General features: G+C 40.4%; 1 protein-coding gene across 1 annotated transcript in view; it reads left to right on the top strand.

Annotated features, from left to right (window-relative positions):
* The window catches only part of LOC150041586 (sarcoma antigen 1-like), a 45,551-nt gene extending 27,602 nt beyond the window's left edge, over positions 1–17,949 (top strand). The window contains exons 4-7 of the mRNA XM_090326107.1: positions 14,346–14,468; positions 15,884–16,009; positions 16,392–16,485; positions 17,862–17,949. Coding sequence (XP_090182233.1) covers positions 14,346–14,468; positions 15,884–16,009; positions 16,392–16,485; positions 17,862–17,949 — 431 coding nt within the window. The remainder of the gene's footprint in view (positions 1–14,345; positions 14,469–15,883; positions 16,010–16,391; positions 16,486–17,861) is intronic.
* The last annotated feature ends 4,677 nt before the right edge of the window (positions 17,950–22,626 follow it).

Here is a 22,626-nt window from a genome sequence, read left to right as displayed (position 1 = left end):
ATGCTAAGAAACCACTTATCACTAAGACATTCCCTGCCAAGTTGCTTTCTTTTTTGGTCCTGTTAAGAAGATCAGGCTGACATGGAAGCAGCCACCCATGCTGGCTGGCCCTGAACTCACCATATTTGTGCCTCTCTGAAGGCTACATAAATGACATAGTTAGACATGCCTCATTCAACTGAGTGATAATTTTGCTTGTTTGATTTGGATGTTTTCCTTGGTGTTCTATCTTTGGCTGTATTGGGCTTCATGCTTGTTAGGGCCTCACTACTCGAGCCATATCTATAACCAATTTTGGAATTGGTTATTTTTCAGTAAGGTCTTTAATGCCTGACTTTAGTGGGCAGTGGTCCTCTTTCTGAACTTTCATTTGTCACTGAGCAGGACAGGTACATGTCATTTTTGCCTAGTAAGTATGCTTTCTCTCTGGCTAAGAAAGGAACTATGCTATCATGCCCAGCCCTTGAATCAACTTCCCTTTTGAAATAAAGACCTATGAGCCAATAACCAAAATTTTCTAGAAATGAACACAAAGTTTGGCAAGTAGAGAAGGAAAAATAAGAATGAAAATAATCTAGCATGTTTCTTTATTGAAGATAGGAACTGGATTATGGGGGGAGCATTTGCATATAGTACATATTAATGAATAAAATTAGTATCTCCTATTCTTTTTTCTGTGAAGTCTAGAGAGCTGATACCAGCTAAAAATAGCTGGAGTTGTGGCTCAAGAGGTGGAGTAGTTGCCTAGCAAGCATAGGGCCTTCCTTGAGTTCAGACTCCAGGACAGGCAAAGGTAGAACTACCAGTGAAGTTTCAATCACACCATTCTTTGAAGCAGCATTTCAGAATGTGAGGAACATGACAAGTTGGTGACAAAGTGTTCATATGGATCTATGATTCATTTCCTGAAAGAGTGCTATACTTAAAACAGATGTAATATGGGATACCCTGGTGGGAATCTAGCATTGTGGATATCTACTATCACGAGTGTTTACACAATAAATTAGTACTTACACAAGAACAGCTGTAAGCCTTCTAGCCTTTTGCTCACTCATGCTCTGACCTAAAGTAATCTTGAAACAAGTATCCTTACCCTAGGGTAGCTTAATAGTAAGTCTTGTCTTAACCATTATACAGGATATCTGGCTGGAGCTTTCCCCTAAAGTCATCCCCTACCCCATGCCATTATTGCTATTTCTCTACATTACAAGGCCATGAAAATATCGTTACAAGATCTAGTACAGAGTAACACTATCATTGAATTTCTGGCTTGATTTCTGTCAGCATCTAGCAGCCAAGAAACCCCCATACTGCAAACATGAGTGGAAGGTGATACCCAAGGAATCAAGGATTCACTTAATTTTACAATCATTATAGCTAATATTTTATCTCTAGTAGTAAAAGGAAACGTGAGGTTGAGCCAGAAACTTAATGTAAGAAATGTTATGGGGCCGGGAGTTTGGCCTAGTGGTAGAGTGCTTACCTAGCATGCACAAAGTCTTGGGTTTGATTCCTCGGGGCCACATACATAGAAAAAAAATAAGTAGAAAGTGCTGTCAGCAACACCTCTCAGGCTCCAATTTCTTTGGCCTGGGTCGTTGCCAGCAGTCAAGATGGTGCTGCTCTCAGCTGGTAGGGGAGGGGCTCCCTCCCAATGCCGTTCCTGGAGCAGAAGTGGAAACTTCCCCTTGGAACTACTCACAAATTGCTGGATTCTCTGGTTGCGTGAAGCTGGCAGGTCCGTGCACGGCGGTGTCGGCTCTGGGCTCACGCAGGCTGTGTGGCTCGGTCTGCAGCCAGCGGGTCTGGGCTGCTGTGGAGCGCTGTCTCTGCTCTGATTCAGAAGAGCCTTTGTCTCCCGGCCGCTCCGCGGTGGAGCTCCACACTCTCTTTTCACGCTCGTAGTCTTCCTTTTTTTTTCCTTTTTTTCCTCTCTGCCTGAGTTCTCTGTGGTCCTAAAGCTTACTTAGGATCAATTGCTGTTAGAGGACTGTCTCCTGCACTGGTAGTACATGAATCTTGGCAGGAGCTCAGTACTTCTCACCCTGAACCGCCACCATCTTCCGCCTATCCTTTCTAACTGACAAAAGATTTCCCAGAGATCCCTTAGCCAGCACTGCTGAAGTCCATCCCCCTGTGCTGCCGGCAGACGTGGTAAACAAAGCCACCCGCGGATCTTTCAGCTTTGTTTTACCAAACAAGCAATCTCATCCGAAAAACCGCAAAGCCAAATCACAACAGAAAAAGACTTTGTGAAGTGTTTGGATCCTGAATTTAGTGGAGACACAAGTTTCCTACCCTCTCCCCCCACCACAAAAAAAAACCAAAACTGAAGAATACCCTTTTTTTTACCCCATCTCATTTGCATTTTTAAATGTTCTTGTTTTTCTCTTTGCCATTTAACCTACACCTTTTTTTTCTAATGTTAGGATTCATTCCTTTTTTCTTTTTTTCTCCTCTCTTTTCCCGCAATCCTGCTGTCACTGTGGTCATTCCTAGAAACACAGTGACAGCTCTGGATACAGTTTGAATAAAAACGATATCCATATTGATACAGTCACCTGCTTTTTAAACTCCGGGTTCTCAACCCTAGTATTTCTTGGGTAAGAACTCAGAACAGTGAGGAATCTCCCCCCATCTTTTTTCTTTTTTTCCTTTTTTTGCTTTTGTTTTTGTTTTCGTTGTGTATGTGTGTGTGTGTGTGTGTGTGTGTGTGTGTGTGTGTGTGTTCTGTTTTCCTTTATTTTGTTGCTGTTTTGTTTCTTTTTTTCTTTCTTAAATCGGTATCATCGAAATCCCTTATATCAATCTCTCTCTTTTCTCTATATATGCTTCTTATTACTCTTCTTATTTTGATAAGCTTTATCTAAGTTCATCTAAACTTTCTACACAAATACTCTACCTGTCTATCACCTTAGGTCAGTTATCCTTACACGATACCCTTTCTTCATTACTATAATATTCTTACACTCCTGTATTGCTCTTTTCCTACCTCCCTTGTCGTCTTTCATATTATTTTTCTATCTCTGGTCCTCTGTTCATCCTTCAACTCTTGCAATGCATGGATCTACATTTGATGGTTGTTGAGCAATGCTGTGTATCTAGGTGATCAATTATACTCTAGGTCCAAAGGGACTTAAATACAATAGAGATTGGATTGAGGGGCTTATTGTTTTGGTCATAAATTGGTCATCTGTGATTGTATTAGATTTGTATGTAAATGTACAAAAAGAAAGAGAGACTGTTATTACCAATCTAAAAGAGCTAATATCTATTGTCAGCCAACTAAAAAGGTCTAGGTTGGTTATATCTGAAAAATTATAATCTTGTTTAATATTAATCTTGCTCCCATCCTCAAATGGGCAGAACAAGAAACTCAAGAAAAATGTCAAATCAAGGAATAGCATCTCCTACCCAACATAAACAGGCAATGGAGCAGTCAGTGGCAAATCTAGGGGAGAGCCTTCCAAGTGCTATACAAATGCAATTGATAAACATCATTAATGAAAAATGTGAAAACATAAAGAAAGAGATAAGGAAGAAAGCCACAGCTAAACAAGAGGAAACCATAAACAAGGTGATATGTGAAAAAGGGGAAGCCATAAAGGAGGCCATAATAAAGGTTTTTCAAAGAAAAATGGACGAATTCATAGAATCCACAAACAAAAAGGTGACTGAACTCCAACAAATGTCCAAAGAGAATAAAGCTGCTAAGCTAACCACTCAAATGGAAATCAAGGAGCTAAAGAAATCCATACATGATCTAAAACAAGAGATGCAAGGCATCAAAAATGAGCAATTAGAAGCAAGGGAGATGAAGAATAAAGTAGATAGCTTTGATAGCAGGTTAGACAATGCAGAAGAGAGAATTTCCGGGGTTGAAGATAATTTAGTTGTTATAGAAAAAGAACAGAAAATGAGTCAATTCAATTCTAGGAAATATGAGAAAATGCTACAGGAGGTCCAATATACAATTAGGAAGCCTAATTAAAGGCTAATTGGGATTGAGGAGGGTCTAGAGAAAGAGGTCAATGGTATTGGAAATATACTTCAGGGAATCATCTCAGAGAACTTCCCAAATATCCAGAGGGCCAGGTCCATCCAGATACAAGAAGCTTTTAGAACCTCAAACAGACCTGACCAGAAAAGGACATCCCACCGCCACATTATAATCTGAACTGGATCAATAGAGGCTAAAGATAGGATCCTAAAAGCAGTCAGGGAGAAGAGAACAATCACCTATAATGGCAAACCAATCAGAATAACCCCAGATTTCTCAGCAGAGACCATGCAAGCAAGAAGAGATTGGAATGATATATACCATGCCCTGAAGTCAAATAACAACCGACCAAGAATACTGTACCCAGCTAAGCTCTCATTCATAACTGAGGGAACAATAAAAACATTCCATTCCAAGGAAAAGCTTCAAGATTATGTAGCAACAAAACCAACACTACAGAAAATTCTCAAAGATGTTCTACACATGGAAAACCAACACAAATGTAATACAGAGAAAGACATGGCACCTAAAACTCATAACATCTAAGTACCACAAGAACTGTCAAGACAGAGGCCCTAATGAAAGCTTGTAAAAATGGCAGGAACTAATAAATATTTCCCAATCTGACTCTCAATATCAATTAAACGGCAGAAAATATCTAGTTGGATCAAAAAACAAGATCCATCGTTCTGCTGTCTTCAAGAGACAGAACTTACCCCCAAAAAACAAACACCGTTTGAAAATGAGAGGTTGGAATAAACTCTATCAAGCTAACGGCCCCCATAAACAGGCTGGAGTTGCCATCCTCATATCAGATAAAATAGACTTCAAACAAAAATTAATGACAAAAGACAAAGAAGGTTACTACATACTACTAAAGGGATCTTTCCTCCAGGAGGACATAACCATCCTAAATATCTACACGAACTTCATCAAGCAAACTTTACTTTCACTGAAACCATACATACATCGAAATATAGTGATTGTTGTGACTTTAACACACCACTCTCACCTTTGGACAGATCAACAAGGAAAAAACTCAACAGAGAAACCTTAGAATTGAGCAACTATATAGACCAACTAGATCTAACAGACATCTGCACATTATTGCACCCATCAACAACACAATATACATTTTTCTCAGCAGCAGATGGAACATTTTCCAAAATAGACCACATTTTAGGCCATAAAACAAACCTGGACAGATTCAGAAACACTGAAATTATTCCCTGCACACTCTCAGACCACAAGGGCATCAAATTGGAACTGAGCACACAACTCCACCAACGAAAACCCTGTAACTCATGGAGATTGAACAACACATTGTTGAATCACCAATGGGTCATCGAAGAGATCAGAGCAGAAATCCAACAGTTTATGAAATTTCACAAAAAGTAGCACACAAAATATCAGATCCTTTGGGACACGGCAAAGGCAGTACTTAGAGGAAAATTTATAGCTCTGAGTGCATACAATAACAAACTGGAAAAATCACAAACCAACAATTTAATGTGTCACCTTAAGCTCCTGGAAAAAGAGCAACAAACCAACCCTAATCCCAGTAGAAGGAAGCAAATTATTAAAATTAAATCAGAATTAAATGAATTGGAATCCAAAAAAAAACTATAGAAAGAATCAACAAAACAAGGAGTTGGTTCTTTGAAAGAATTAACAAAAATGACAAACCCTTAGCAAATCTTACCAAAAAAAGAAGGGAGCATATCGAAATAAACAAAATCACAGACAAAAATGGTAATATCACGACAGAAATTACCAAGATCCAGAGTATCATGAGGGCATACTGCTCAAACCTTTATGCCAACAAATTTGAGAATCTAGAAGAAATGGATGAATTCCTAGCCAATATTAACATACCCACACTGAACCAAGAAGAACTAACCCAACTAAACAGGCCTATTTCAAGCACTGAAATAGAAATGGCCATAAGAGAGCTTCCACCTAAGAAAAGCCCAGGGCCAGATGGATTCACAGCTGAATTCTTATAAGGTCTTCAAAGCAGAGCTCACACCAATACTCCTCAAGCTCTTCAACGAAATTGAAAATGAAGGTTCCTTACCAAACTCATTCTATGAAGCCAGTATAACCCTCATCCCCAAACCAGACAGAGATTCATCAAAGAAAAAGAACTAGAGACCTATATCTTTGATGAACATCGATGCAAAACTTCTCAACAAAATACTGGCCAACCGTCTACAACAACTCATCAAAAATTATACACTATGATCAAACAGGTTTCATCACAGGGAGGCAAAGCTGGCTCAACATACGCAAATCAATTAATATAATTCAACACATCAACAGGAGCAGGGACAAAAATCACATGATTGTCTCAATAGATGCAGAAAAGGTATTTGACAAGATCCAACACCCCTTTATGTTAAAAGCTCTGGAGAAACTAGGAATCCATGGAACATTCCTCAATATAATAAAGGCTGTGTATGACAAACCCACAGCTAGTATTATGCTTAACGGTGAAAAGGTAAAGCCATTCCCTCTAAAATCAGGAACGAGACAAGGATGCCCACTCTCTCCACTCCTCTTTAACATAGTATTAGAATTCCTAGCCAGTGCAATAAGGCAAGAAGCAAGCATAAAGGGGATCCAAATAGGGAAAGAGGAAGTAAAACTTTCCCTGTTTGTAGATGACATGATCCTGTATTTAAAGAATCCTATAGACTCTACTACCAAGCTCCTTGAGCTGATTCAAAAATCAACTGCCTTCCTCTACGCCAACAGTGAGAGGAATGAGGCACAATCAGGAAAACAACTCCTTTTGCAATAGCCTCAAAGAAAATAAAGTTCGTAGGAATTACCTTAACTAAGAATGTAAAGGTCCTTTTTGATGAAAACTTTAAAACCCTGAAAAAGGAAATTAAAGCAGAACTGAGGAAATGGAAAAACCTCCCATGCTCCTGGATTGGAAGAATCAATATCATGAAAATGACAATCTTGCCAAGGGCTATCTACAAATTCAACGCAATACCCATCAATATCCCAATGTCATTCTTTAAAGAAATAGAAGAGACAATCCAAAATTTCATATGGAATAATAAGAGACCCTGTATAGCAAAAACACTTCTTAGCAGAAAGAACAGCGCCAGAGGAATTTCAATTCCAAACTTTAGACTCTATTACAGAGCTATAATTCTCAAAACAGCTTAGTACTGGCACAAGAACAGGCCTGAAGACCAATGGAATAGAACTGAAGACCACCAGATGTTAAACACAGACGTATGGCCACCTAATCTTTGACAAGGGAGCCAAAAAAATAGAATGGAAGAAAGATAGCCTCTTCAACAAGTGGTGCCAGCAGAACTGGTTAAGCACCTGAAGAAAACTAAAGTTGGATCCTTCTTTGTCACCCTGTACTAGAATTAACTCCAAATGGATCAAAGACCTGGAGGTAAAAGCCGACACTCTGAAAACTTTACAAGAAGGAGTAGGAGATACATTAGACCTCCTTGGCACAGGTCAAAACTTTCTTAATAAGGACCAAGAATCACAACAAATCAGAGATAGGCTGGATAAGTGGGACTGCATTAAACTGCAGAGCTCTTGTATGGCAAAGGACATAGCTAGTAAACTAATTAGGAAGCCTACAGAGTGGGAGAAGATCTTCACCAACCATACAACAGACAAAGGCCTCATATCTAAACTATATCAACAGCTCAAAAAATTAAATCAATCCAAAACTAATTTCCAAAGTAACAACCATCCCATTAAAAGATGGGCCAAAGACTTAAAGAGAGTTTTCTCTGAATAAACAAAAATGGCCTATAGACACATGAAGAAATGCTCAACATCTGTGGTCATAAAAGAAATATAAATCAAAACAACTCTAAGATTCCACCTCACTCCAGTTAGAATGACCAGGATCAGGAAAACGAATAACAACAGATGCTGGAGGGGATGTGGCCAGGAGGGATCACTACTACACTGTTGGTGGGAGTGCAAAATCGTTCAACCACTATGGAAAGCAGTATGGCAGTTCCTCAAAAGACTAAACTTAGAGCTCCCCTATGACCTAGCAATTCCACTACTTGACATTTATCCAATCATCCAGAAACAAGAACATACTAAATCCACCAGCACAACAATGTTCATTGCAGCACTATTTACCATAGCAAAGATATGGAATCAACCTAGATGTCCCTCAGTTGATGAGTGGATCAACAAGATGTGGTATTTATACACAATGGAATTCTATGCTGCTGTCAGAAAGAATGACATTGCCCCATTTGTTAAGAAATGGAAAGACTTAGAAAAGATCATATTAAGTGAAGTAAGCCAGACTCAAAAGAACTTAGGGTCAATAGTTTCCCTCATTTGTCCTAATCAGTAGAAATCTTGGGCTCTACTAGTAGAGATTTGCAATAGAGCAAAACTTCATACATAAGGACATATAGTATGACGCTAAATGAAAGGATCTCTATGATATAGAAACATAAGTCATATAATGAATGACTGTTGTACTTAAGGTACTATGTTGTCTCTCATCTCTTTTGCTGTCCCTTGGGTATCTCATATTGTTACAGTATCTCACTTTGTTATCTGACATATTGAATTTATTTGTGTTTGGTTATTTGCAATTTGATAGGGAAGGGGGGAAAACCAAGACGGGGGGGTGGGGGGTGGGAGGAGGGAAATGGGGACCAAGACATGTGAAAGGGTATCAATGTATGTGAAGTAATGCACCTTCTATCTGGCAAATATCATGTACCCCTTCTATTAATTACAATAAAAATATATGAAAAAACATAAAGGAAAACATAAAGAAATAAAAAAAAGAAAAAAATGGAAGTAGTGCTGAGGCTCAGGTGGTAGAGCTCTAGCCTTGAGAAAGTCCAAGGACAGTGGTTAGGCCCTAAGCTCAAGCCCAGGACTGACAAAAAAAATAGAAATGTTGTGGAGGCTTTTTTTTTCTCCTGAGAATGTTACTATGTTATATCACCAGGTTTTAGAACCTATTAAGACTACCATTGCATATTTTATGTTATTATGAAAGGCAGGTAGCAATTCCTCTCAACTCCAATTTGCCCTTGTTTGTTTTATTGAGAAAAGGAAAGGGGCTCTTGTCCCTTGAAATAAAAGTTCCACAAGAAGGCTAGAGATGGCACCCACACTTCTATTTTTGTTGGGCATCCAATTCAGTCTTAGACTTGTCTGTGATTGTCATAACAGAAAATGCCTGAGTGGGACACCCAGCACAGTCCGTGAGAAGAGTCACTTGGCTTGCCTAGTAGTTGTGCTGTTCTATAAAGTTCCTGCACATCTGGTTGTGGGTATAGACAACTTTCAGCTTCTCCAGGTCAAATGCTGATACATGGCCTACTAGTTTCTATTTTCCATGAAATCCTGAATCAGAGCTGCAAGAGAGTTCGCCTGCACTTCCACCCCACACCACTAGAGGACGCACATGCCCAACCTTACCACTCTAAAGAGAGGTCCTAGAAAGTCCCACTGGAAATAGGCATTCAGCTAGGGGCCATTTTGGAGGTGAGGTGTACACTTTAAACGGTCATTTTGGAGGCGTTCCTAACGCCCATCTCTAGGTCAGAATTTCAGCACTCGGGAGAGGGGAGGAAGGGGACAGAACTCTTAGTGATATTAGCAATCAAGCTGAAGTATTACTCTTTGGGGACTCCAGGGAGGGGGTTTGGAGAGGACGGAAGAAGGACTTTCTGCTTAGGCCCTGTCTTGTTTTTGCTGTGGATGTTGAGAACTGTGCTCGGTTCTCAGACCGTTTTTTATGAGAGATACCCTGGTTACTCAGAGAGCATCTTTGGCAGCTCAGTACATTGTTAGGGGTGGGGGCGGGTCGGTAGTGGAGGAGTATGTCGATATTGTATTTGATATCAGACATCAACCGCGAGTGTCTTCCCTGCTTGTTCTTCCTTGGTCATTGCAGTGGGAATGTGGCTTCTGGGAAACTCTTACACTCCTGAGAAATGGTGGCTGCTCCAGGACTGCAGGATTTTGGCATTAAAGAGTGTCTGGAGAGCTGACTTCAGAGTCTCTGCCCAGATCATTGCAAATCCTTGGCCACTTCACCTTAGGAATAATGGGTTTAAGACGGTAGTTTTTAAAGGGCATCCACATGGGAGTAGAACCCTGTGTTTCTTCTATCAGAGTTATGTCATCAAGGCACTGGACATTCCGGATTATGTCTACATCTTAGTAGACAATTTCAGGTAAATGAGGTACTAAGGTTTGCAAACGCTCTGTTTGGGTTCAGGTCTCAGATTCAGCATTGAAATGGGGACTTGCCCTGGCTTGGTTGGCCTCTGCCACAAGACACTTCTTCCCAGGGCACCTTATCCAGCATTTCAACAATGGCATTGGACACCTGACTTGCAAGCAAATACTTTGTAATCAGCTGTCACTCTTACTGTAACTACACATCCATTCTCTGATTTGAGGAGCTGTGATTTTTTTTTTTACTATTTCGTGATTTTTTTTTTGATAGGAGAGCTAGCCGAAATCACAGCCTACAAGTTGCTTTTACTTAGTTTTGTTCCATAGTGATTTTTTTCAGAGTCTTACATTATAGCTAGGAACAAATGGAACTAAGGTCCTTCTACCTGTGCTTCTCAGTGAAATGGTATGAATTCCATCATGATTATTGGTTGTCATGGAATCGCAGAAGTTTTTGTCCCACCTGGCTCCAACTATGATTCTTCTACTGCATACCTACTTAAAATCTGAGATTCCAGACTTGGAACAGTGTCAAAGGACTGTGTTTAAGATTCTTGTATCAGTTTTGTTGCCATTTTGTATTTTACAAATTGGATAGTGTGGGGTAGAATGGAGCAAGGACCATAATCCAACCTACTGAGAAGGCAAACAACCGAGGGTTGCAGTTCCAGGCCACCATTGGCAAAATGTTAGGGAGATTTCATATAAACAAATAAATTGGATCTGACAGAGTATATCTGACACCTTAGGAGGGAGATCTTAACAGACACATGGCAGTGAGAAATCAGCCCTGAGCTAAATCTAACATCTGATTAATAAATAAAGGTAAACATGGCCTGGTGACTTGAGTCAATTGATGGAGTATCTGCCTAGCATAGCAACTGCCAGTCCCTGATCCCAATCTTAATACTCTCAAATAAAAATTGAATGTTGTTTTCATGTATTCTGGATTCCCATACTACATTTAAATGTATAAAAATAGAAAATATTGAAGGTTTTCTACAATTGCTTATTTTTCTACTAATAAGGTATACTTATATAGAGAGCATTTATTCTCTTAAAAATGGCCTACTCTACATCCCCAAAGATAATATCCCATTATTATAGCACTCCCAGTTAAAAAATGAATATGTAATTAGGCCTGGTGTGCATTTGATGAGGTAAAGAAAATGACCATCCTTTCTGTAGTGATTTTCTGGCCTTGAGGTCAGAAATTTAACTGCTTTATATTTTTGTTTTTGCTACCAGAATCTCTATATTGTTCAAGACAAGGTGTATTCACCTCTTCTGGCTCCAGTGCCATATGGTTTACATTACTTTTCCTTTTATATTCAATCTGGCTATATATCTGCTAATTGACTTGTTTTTAGTAAAGACTGTTTGGGTTTCCTAAGTCTTTGAGTTCTGTAATGTTTATTATCATCTTATCAAGTTTAAAAGAGTGAGATTGCAAACTAGATTATTAAAATAATTTGGGGGTGAGATGGGAAACTGATCATAGTTATTACTTTTGTTATTAAGGCCTTTGTTACCCTGATTAATGATTTATATGTTTCATCCAGCACTAGAGGTCAGGTTTCATTTCATTCACTTCTAGGGTTTCAAAATTTGAGCTTTATTTTCAATGGTTATTTAGCTTTAATTTTCTAGGGATTTGTGTTTTTATTACATAGGAATGAAGGTGGATTACAATTATTGTCCATGGGTCCAGAAACTTGAGAGATCATTTATCAACTTGTATGGATTAATAACTTTAATTATAAAAATTAATATTTACAGTTCTTCTTCCCCATTTGTCTGGGTCTTTTTGCTTTCAGGAAACCCAATACATAATTTACTTTTTCCACACTTGGGGGGACATGGGTTGGGATTTCACCTGTAACTTTGATCTTTTCTGTAGTTTTTTTTTTAAGTTTTTGGCTTAGGTAGCTGAGGCTCATGTCTCTAATAGTCAGATGGGTGAGATTAGAGAAAGTTTAGGTCCAAATCCAAGCCAAAAAAGAAGGGCTAGAAGTGTCTTAAGTTATAGAGATCCAGCTGACCAGGTAGAGACCAATCACACTTATCCTCTCAAATACAAAGTAACAAGAAATAGAAAAAGGGAACGAAAAACAGCAACAAGGCCAAGATATGGAATCAACCTAGATGTCCCTCAGTATACCAATGGATCAAGAAAATACACACACACACACACACACACACACACACACACACACACACACACACACTGGAATGCTACTCATCCATCAGAAAGAATGATATTGTACCTTTGTAAGGAAATAGAAAGAACTGGAAACTATTACATTAAATGAAGTAAGCCAAAACCAAAGGAACATAAGCTGCGTTGTTTCCCTTATTTGCTAACGACTAGGGTCTTACATAAACTGTCATGTCCCAGTTTTATTTGTTTTGTTTATTCAGTGTGTTTACTTCAATTTTCCACAAATGACCAAAACAAACGAATAAACAAATCTGGTTATGTTACCTTAGCTTCTTCTTAATTTTTTCTAATCTGAAGCAATCAGAGAAAACGTCTCATTCTCCATCTTGTTCTAGATTTGATTTCCAGTTTCATGGAGGATACATTTTGTAATGAAATTTTCCAAGAAATCATGTCTGATGAAGTACCTGAGAATTATGAAAGGCAAAAAAGCAGAGTGAGCCCAGTTGAAGAAGGCTTGGATCCTTCATCACCACCTAAGAAGAGATGTGCTAAAGCCCTTACATCCATGAAGAAAGCAACAGAAGAGGATGAATTCCATCTTGAGGCCTTAGTCAAGGAAAAGGGGGAAGGTAACCACATTTTTGGGGGTGGGTGGGCAGGCATCTGCATGTGTGCAAGAGAAGGAAGCTCCTTTGAAATGATGAAGTATTAAAGGTAACTGCAAGCATAAAGAGCTTCCTGCACATGGGACAGGGCCAGCTTTCACACAGGATACTGGTGCAATCTCCTTGCCATACTTCACCTTAGACAATCATCAGCTTTCCTACCTGATACTAACAAGTGGATGACTCAGACCTGCCCACAGTTGTTCCAGATGTTGGCATTCAGTTTTCAGCATGATTTGGCCTAGTTGCTCACTCCTTCCTTTGTTCCCTAGGACTTCCAATCTTCTTGTCAATACCCAGGATTATTGAATGCCTGTCTTCATATTTTTCTGCCTTTTCCTTTCTCTTCCTCTCTAATTGAAAATTTTTCTAATTAATGCATATTCTCTACTTTTAGCCCACCATGGCATTAGGTATCCCCAGTGAGGTCCTACAATTCTTTCTTGATGAGTATGCTTCCTTTTCCTACTCCAGTTGAGAGTGCATTCTCTTATTCTGTTGCCACAATGAAGAAATAAGCAAACTATGCCACATCAGACTTTGCAAAAAGAACAAAAGCAAAAACAAACAACAAAAAATGTTTTCCATGTTTCTGTTCATTACCTGAGTGCATACTGTGGCCCTCGGGCTTCTAATTACATTTTATCCTGGACACTTCCTTCTCTTTGCCTCTGAATTTCACTCTGTGTTCCCTGGCTGCTACCCTGGGCCTCACCAAATCTGTCACTCTCGTTCTGCATTTGGTCAGGCCACCTTGGGCTCCCCCTTTCAGCAGGTCCTGAGGATGAACTTTTCTATGTAAAAATTATGTCAGGGAGACAGTCACATATGAGCTGCTTCTGGGGAAGTTCAATTCCTATTTCTCCTGCTCACCTAGGTTTTTGCATACATGCGTGGTACAGAGGGCATGAGGAATTTTTATTGAGCACAGATTCTGGAAAAAAATATTTTCCCAGCATGAGATTTCCTTATGGAACATCTCCTTGACCTGAACTAAAGCTCCTTAGCTTGTAAGGACCAGTCATGTGCATGTATGTGGGTGGATGAAGCCCTTTCCCTCTTATAATGAAGCCTTCCATTTGGATTGCAGATGCTCCTATCAGCCAGTAGAAGCCAGGGGCTATGTGAATGCTAGTATATCCAAATTTGGTCCTTCTGATGAGGCATAACTAGTGCTTCACCTATTCTGCTGGATTTTGCATCTGAAAAGTTCCTTTATGTCAGGAAGGGGCAGGCCTGCTTGTCAAGCCTTGTTGTAACATAGTTGGAAGAAGAAATTTGAACCATGACCTCTCCACAGGTGATAGCAAAGTCAAAGCAGCGCCTTCATCAACTGTGGTGTCCAGTGTGAAGCCAACAGAACCTGAGGTAATCGTTGGCACTGATCGTAAGGCCAGTAAGAAAATTCAGATCTTGGGAGAAGGTAAGTGTGTGTTAGGAGGATGGCCACTGGAATATACTGGAGTGCTGACATTCGTTCTGTTCCCTGGTTTTGCCCATTATGGCTGCTGTCCTGGGCTTCCCAAATCCTGTAACTCTTCCTCTGCATTTGCTCAAGCGCTCTCTCTCTCTCTCCCTCCCTCCCCCCCGTCTCTCTCTCTCCATTCATAAGTCTACTTTGAAGACACCTCCTACAGCCTCCCTCCTTCACTCTCTGACAACTGTGGGTAGCATTTTTGCCAGTCCTGGGGCTTGAACTCAGTGTCTGGACACTATCTTGGACTTTCTTAAGGCTAGATTTCTATTACATGAGCTACGATAACACTTCCAGCCTTTTCTGTATATGTGGTACTGAGAAATTGAATCCAGGGCTTTGTGCATGTTAGGCAAGCACTCTATCACTAAGCCACACTCCTGGCCATATGGATAGCATTGTACTCCTCTCTTTACCATCTCTTCTTGCCTCTTCACTGGCATAAGTCCAGCTGTAAGTGTGCTGTCTTCACTTTGCACTTGTGCTGTGACTTCTCTCCACCTCTATGACAGTTAAGCTGAATATAAATAAGTGGTAATTTTTTCTTGTCTTGCTCACTCTTGATCCCAGCTTTTGTCCTTGTCCCAGGAAAAGCAGAACATGTGTAAATGACATAGAGGTGTCAGACTTGAAGGCACCCCACTTGGACAGAAAAAGGAAATAGCAGCAGAATCATCTACACCATGGGATTTTGAGTAATGTGTTACAAATACTAGGCACTTGGATAGTATATATTTGAGCTTTTCCTCCGTTATTTTCTTCCTGAGGCCAGGACTTGAACTTGGTATCTGTTCTGCTGCCTTTGCTCATTGGCTATTGCTCTACTATCTGAGACATGCCTCTGACCCCAGATTTGTGCCTTATGTAAATTGTATTGAAGAGACAGGTAGTCACTGGGAAAGTTTACTTTGTATTTGTCCTGTTCATCCAGGTTACTGTGTACAAATATGGTACCAGAGGTCACGAGAAGGAAGGTTTTATTGTATTTTCTGGAGGGAAACGTGTCAATACAAGATTTCCCTGTGGATAATGTTCTTGCTCTGAAATAAATCACTTTAACTTAAAAGAACATTTAGATGTCCATGTCGGCCTATGAGACCGCTAGCCTCATAGCTTGCCTCTCAATTTGGATTGTAGATGGTACTGTCACTCAGAATGCCAATAAACACACCTTGTTGAGATATCAGGGCCTATCTGAAGCCTCTTTGTCAAAACATTTTCCATCACAATTTAGATGTGTCATACCCAGTCCTTCCTCTACTCCACTGGATTTTGTGTCTGAGGATACCCTTTTGTTAATGGACCAGTCAATCCTGGTAGTGGCATAGTTGGAGGAAAAGATATGAATTGTGGTCTCTTTACAGGTGACTTCATAGTGGAAGAAGTGCCTTCAACATCTGTGGTGCCCTGTTTGAAGCTCATTGGACCTGAGGTGTTCAATGTTGATACTAAGCGTGAGCTCAGTAAGGAACTTCACAACTTGGGAGAAGGTAAGTGTGCATTGGGTAGATGGCTACTGGTAAAAATACTTGGGTGCCTATGTCACCCTCACCACAGGTGCATTTCTTATGTAATGTATAATGGTTCCTCTTTAGAAGGTTAAAAAACTGATACTTTTTGTAATTCTTAATTTACTTTATTATTGATATTAGTAATTACATATGGGACAATATCTCAACTTAGGCATTTGATACACACATACAAGCACATATCTAGGCATTTGCTTACAAGTATGTACACACAGACACACTCACAAATACACTAACATTGTATGTCATGATACATGATTGCTGAGACACGTATTCACCAGAATTGACATGCGTTTTTTTTTCTTTATTTTTTTGCAATATATGTGGGATTACTTTTCTCTAGGATATTTAAGGATCTTCCAGTTGCTTGAAGAAATGCAAGGAACCCTGGAATTTAAGAAAGAACTTGTTGAGTATACTATCATGGAGGTTAAAAGGTGAGGGGAAATGGGAACTGTTCATCTTCTTTAACAACTGGACCCATTCAGAACCCAAAATGATAGGTGGTGGACAGACATTGCCCTAAGTTTCTTCATCACTAGACTTCATTCATAGTTAAGGCTGACTTCTCTCTTTGTGTGGGTATCATCTGAGCCTCAGTGCAGTGTGATCAGATCAGGATACTCATCTTCAATTGAACAATGTTGTCTTTGCTTTAGTATCTTTAATTTGTAGACATACTATTCCCAAGTAGGTCATGAGCTACCACCCCATTTCCCACAGTACCTTCCAAGTCATAGGATCTCTGGGGGTCTTTTAATTGTTTCTGCTTCAAGGACTTTGTAGTTAGTTGTGGGGCTTGAATACAGGGCCTACACATTTCTCTGAGCTTTTTCACACTACCACTTTGAGCCACAGCACCACTTCTACTTTTCTGCTGGTTAAATACAGATAAAAGTCTCATAGACTTTCCAGCTTTGACCCTCCATTCTCAGATCTCATCTTCTTGAGCAACTAGGATTACAACTCATGAGCTACCAGCACCTGGCTGATCAGTGACTTTTGATGCTCTAGGAAATAGTCTGCAAAAAAAGGAGATTTTTGCCTGGTCTCTGGGTTTGTTGATGTTGTTGCAAAAAGAGAACATGATGATACATTGAATTAGAGACAAAAATATTTATTAGTAAATTGAAACAGAAGAAAGGCAGATATAGTTCATTTATCTAGATGTTATACGATCACATCTGATAAGAGGTGCGATTAAGTTTTAACATCATATGCACTTATGGTGAAACATTACTTTGGGCTTGGCTCAAATTCACCTTAGAATAAGTGATCCCATTTTTTTAAAGGACACTTGGTATATTTCATCATTTTAATGTTAGATTCCTTTACTAATTAGGCCAAGTGACATAAAAGGTAGCCTGCTAATCTTGGGTTCTTTTTGTATTTGAGATTTTTCTTCAAACTTGAGTAGATGTCTGTACTTTGCTCTAGGTAATAAATTACCATTCTACACCCCTTCCAAAACAGCTGTTTATCCTTGAGATAAGTGTTTTTCAGAGCAAATACTTTTGGGGCCCCCAAAAATAATTTACTAAAATAAGTGACTTCCTTAAAGTTATCTTGCTCAATCTTAGAGTATGATAATCAGATAAAAATAGGCAACGTCAGAGAGAAACAGCAATTCAATTTTCTTTTCTTCTTACTAAAAGTTAGAGGTTATGAGAGAATACAAGGTTCAAGACCAAAACAGAGCTTATGTGCTTTCCATTAATATAAAGCTTACATCTGAATTTGTGGCTGTTATTTCCCATGTCTCATTTTGCCTTGATGCTTCTTACCACATAATGACCTGTGTCTTTATTTTTAGACTCAAAGCCCAAGACTTAGTTAAGCAGCTTGAAGAAAGGCTAAGGACAATCAACAAGAAACTCAAGAAAAATAAATCCCAAATATAAAATCCTCTTATGACAGTGCTCAATAAGAAGAGAGTAGTTTGCTGTGTTCAATAAGAGGAGAGTAGCTTGTTGAGTTCAAGAATGTAGCATACCAATACTGAAAGCTTATGGTATGTGTTGATCAATAGAGTTATCTAATATCAAAAGCTAATGAAAGGGAAAGGAGTGGAACTTTTGAATGTTACAAATTTCTGTTATTAAATATTGGAATGTGACTCCATGGATTTGCTTTGAAAAGACAGCTTGCTGTTGGTGTGTTCATTTATTTACTCCCTTGGGGCTCCTCCTGTTACTATATCATTTGGGAAACCCTATTAATGTTTTCTCCTTTGCAGCAAGATGGCATCTAAAACTGCCTTTTCGTTTCTTTTCTTTCATTTTCACTGATTGTTGGGGAAAAGGTGTCTCCTTGTATACACAGGATGACCTTGAATTCACTGTGGAGCCCAGACTTTCCTAAACCTTGTGGTCTTCCGACCTTAGCCACTTTAACACCGACATAACAGATTTGCGCCACTATGCAAAGCTTCTCTACCCATTTCTTATCCCCACTGTCTTGAGATACTCCTTTACAAGTCATGGTGATTGGCCTGGCATCATTGGATGACTCAAACACCCTGTACTAGAGGGTCTAGGGGAAAATATATCCTTCCTAATTGTGCTTCTCAAATTCTCTATTAACTCAGTCACAAAAGTCAGGTATTCCAAAGAGGGCTTTAAACACTCCAGCCACAGTTCTTTTTCCGCCTTTATTCTGCACCCCAACTTCCTAGAGAGCCAGGATTCATCACCGTAAACTCCATGGAAACCCATGATGCCCACGATTGCCTATTGATAATTCAATATGCCTATGTTAAAATTGCGACTTTCACATGGATAATGTAATTTTGTTTTTGAGACTTGTGCCAGGTATGAGGACCAGGCTTGCCTGCAAGTTGCTGTCTCCAAATGCTGTGGTTGTGTCTATGTCTCATCATACCTGGCTCTGGCTACTGTTTTTGGTTTTAAGTGTCTTTTTTTCTTCACCATATTGTTGATTGGTCTCTCTAACACTTTAGCAACACTTCTATCCTTTCATTGTATTTGGTTATTTTCAATGTGGGTCCTATGATTTGTTAATTTCTTGTTTATCTTGTTTATACACAAACTATTCAGTGTATTTTTCTGTGGTGATTTCTCTATGTACTGTTAATTTCATGTTTGTATTGTGACTGGCAGGATTCTATTTAGTAATCCTGATATCAATTCCTTCCTCAATACATTGTATTTAAAAAAAAAGTATGGCTGGCCTGCTAGTTCACACTTATAATCTTAGCTACTCAGGAGGCTGAAATCTGAGGATCCTGTTTTGAAGCCAGCCCATATAGGAAAGTCCATGAGATTCTTATCTTCAATAATCTACCAAAAAAGCTTAAAGTGATGCTATCGCTCAGCTGGTAGATCACTAGCTTTGGGCAAAAAAGGGTAAACACAGCACCAAGGCCCTGACTTCAAGCCCAAGGACTGGCACAAAAAAGTTTATCATCCACACCCACCAGATTTGTTATTTGGGTGCAATGTTGTAGGGTTTTTTGATGAAGTTATAAGGGATGGGTGTCCATGATATGATGACTACTTCACTTACACTGTGAGATCTCTCTCTTTCTCTCCCTCCCTCCCTCCCTCCCTCCCTCCCTCCCTCCCTCCCTCCCCCCCCCCCTCTCTCTCTCTCTCTCTCATAAACACACACACACAGAAACACACAAACACACACACACAGAAACACACACACACACATACAAGTGAACATAGAAAGGTAGCTGACTATAAACCATGCAGAGGTCCTCATCAGAATATGATCATTCTGGTACCCTGAGGTACCCTGATATGGGAGTTCCACATGTCCATAATGAAGAGAAGAAAGTGTTTAATTTAAATTACTATGTCTTGGTACTCTGTTACAACTCCAACTGACTAAGACAACAACACTATGAGTATTAAGTATCTCCCCAAATTCCCATCCAACAAGAAGCTGTCATGTTCTGCTGTAGTAGGCTTTTGCCAGGATTTGTTTGAATTCAATTCATACTATATGGATGTAACTCAGCATAGAACATTTTGCCTACCATATGCAAAGACCTGGATTTCAGCATCACCAGCAACAACAAAACTTTTTTTTTTTGCCAGTCCTGGGCTTGAACTCAGGGACTGGGCACTGTCCCTGAGCATTTTTGCTTAAGGCGAGCGCTATATCACTTGAGCCACAGTGCCATTTCGGAAGTTTTTTGTTTTTTTTGTTTTTTTGGGTTTTTTTGCTAGTCCTGGGCTTGAGCTCAGGGCCTGAGCACTGTCCTTGGACTTTCTCAAGACTAGAGCTCTACCACTTGAGACTCAGCACCACTTCCAGCTTTTTTCTATGTATGTGGTACCGAGGAATCGAACCCCGGTCTTCATGCATGCTAGGCAAGCACTCTACCACTAGGCCAAACTCCCGGCCCATCAAAACATTTTTTAATTGTTATTGTAAAGGTGATATACAGAAAGATTACAGTTATATGAGTCAGGTCATGAGTCCTTTTCCTTTTATACGGTGTCTTCTGTTTCCTCATTCTATCCTCATCACTCTCTCCTGTATCCACCCACAAATTTTAGAGTAGTTCATTTTCATCAATGTACAATGAGCTCCTCTGCTGAAATTTTTCACCCTTTAGCTCTCAAACAAAAAATTTAAATAGACACAGAATTTCACATTCACGACATGAGAATCATGCTGGTACTTTATCATTTGACCCAAGTTTTCAGTTATTTAAGTTTTTTTTAACTTATTGATTGGTAAATGGATAAAAGCATGTAGTATAATACCTAGCACATGAAAAGAACATAGTAGCTTTTCATTATTCTTTTCATTTTCTCTTTAAAAATTATGTTTACATTTAAGTAGTTGTAGAAATGAGTTGCCATTTAACAATGTACCATATGAATATAGTAAATAATGATCAAAGTCATAAACTTGTCATTTCCACCCATCCCTCCAAACCCAAGCAATTTCCTCAATTTTTTTGTTAGTTTTTTGTTATTTTGGTTTTTTTTTTGCTAGTCCTGGGGATAGAACTCTGGGTGTGAGCACTGTTCTTGGGTTTACTCAAGGCAAGTGTTCTAGCACTTGTGTCACAGCATCACTTTTTCTATGGATGTGGTACCAAGGAATTAAAGCCAGGGCTTCATGCATGCTAGGCAAGCACTCTACCACTAGGCCAAACTCCCGGCCCTTTGTCAATCTGCATTGCATGTTTTGAGTGCATCCTCCCCTTACTCTCATTTGTCTATGGCCTCTCCATGACTACACCCTGCCCTTTTGAATATCTGATACGTAGTGTTTAATTTGCTGGACTGTGAGTTAGCTTTCCTAAAGACCTACATTGTCTTGCTTCTCTCCTGAATCTACCATATTTGTATGTAGGGGTATTCTTCATGTTAACAGCAGAAAGGTTGCATTTGCTACTATTTCTAGTTCTTACCCCTCCGGTGTTTTGCTGAGGGAAAGAATTGACTCTGGTTCCTTCAAAAGGTGCACCCTGGGTAGCACCCAGGACTTTAGGCTTTGTGTGTAGGGATCCGATTGGGAATCGTCAAGATTTGTCAATTGGCCCTTGTACCCAGAAGACAATGTCCAAATGGTGCATGAGACAAAATGCGTGGCGACAGAGCCAAGGGTGCCTTGGGTCATGCTGCACGCCAGACTCGCGGCCCATGAGGCTCTGTACATATGCACACAAGTCCCGGTTCTCCAGAGGAGGAGCACGTGCTATCGCCAGGGTCAGGTTGGTGCTGCTGGCCACTGCCTGGGTGCCCTGGTCCCTCTATCCTTGGACGACAATATATCAAATTCCCCTGGGACGTAGCTACTCTAGAGGCTGAGATCTGAGCATGGCGGTTCAAAGCCAGCCTGGGCAGGAAAACCTGTCATTTTCTCCAATAAACTATTCCAACAAGCCGAAGCAGCACTGTGGTTCAGGTGGTAGAGAAAGTCCAAGGACAGTGCCCATCCCCGAGTTCAAGTCCCGGGAATGGCCACCTTTTGGGGACAAAGCTGCCCTGCACTGCCACCCCGGGCCACAGAGGGGCCCAAGTGCGAGGTGATCTGCACCTGGAGGCGGCCCTAGAGAGTCCTCCGGGGCAGGAGGCGGGCCGCTTCCTGCCATTTTAGAAGGGGCGTAGCCTGCCCGCCATTTTAGAAGGGGCGTGACCATGTCGCCATTTTAGAAGGGGCGTGGCCATGCCGCCCTTTTAGAAGGGGCGTGGCCCTGCCCGCCATTTTACAAGGGGCGTGGCCCTGCCCGCCATTTTAGAAGGGGAGTGGCACTACGCGCCATTTTAGAAGGGGCGTGGCCTGCCTGCCATTTTAGAAAGGGAGTGGCCATGCCGCCATTTTAGAAGGGGCGTGGCCTGCCCGCCATTTTAGAAGGGGCGTGACCATGTCGCCATTTTAGAAGGGGCGTGGCCATGCCGCCCTTTTAGAAGGGGCGTGGCACTACCCGCCATTTTAGAAAGGTAGCGTGCCACTACCCGCCATTTTAGAAGGTGGCGTGGCACTACCCGCCATTTTACAAAGGCAGCGTGCCACTACCCGCCATTTTAGAAGGGGCGTGGCCCTGCTGCCATTTTAGAAGGGGCGTGGCCCTACCCGTCATTTTAGAA

This window comes from Megascapheus bottae, chromosome X, assembly GCF_031878675.1.
Source record: "Megascapheus bottae isolate mThoBot1 chromosome X, mThoBot2.hap1, whole genome shotgun sequence".
Taxonomy (NCBI): Eukaryota; Metazoa; Chordata; class Mammalia; order Rodentia; family Geomyidae; genus Megascapheus; species Megascapheus bottae.
The sequence above is the reverse complement of the archived record's forward strand: the minus strand, read 5'-3'. Positions and strand labels throughout refer to the sequence as shown.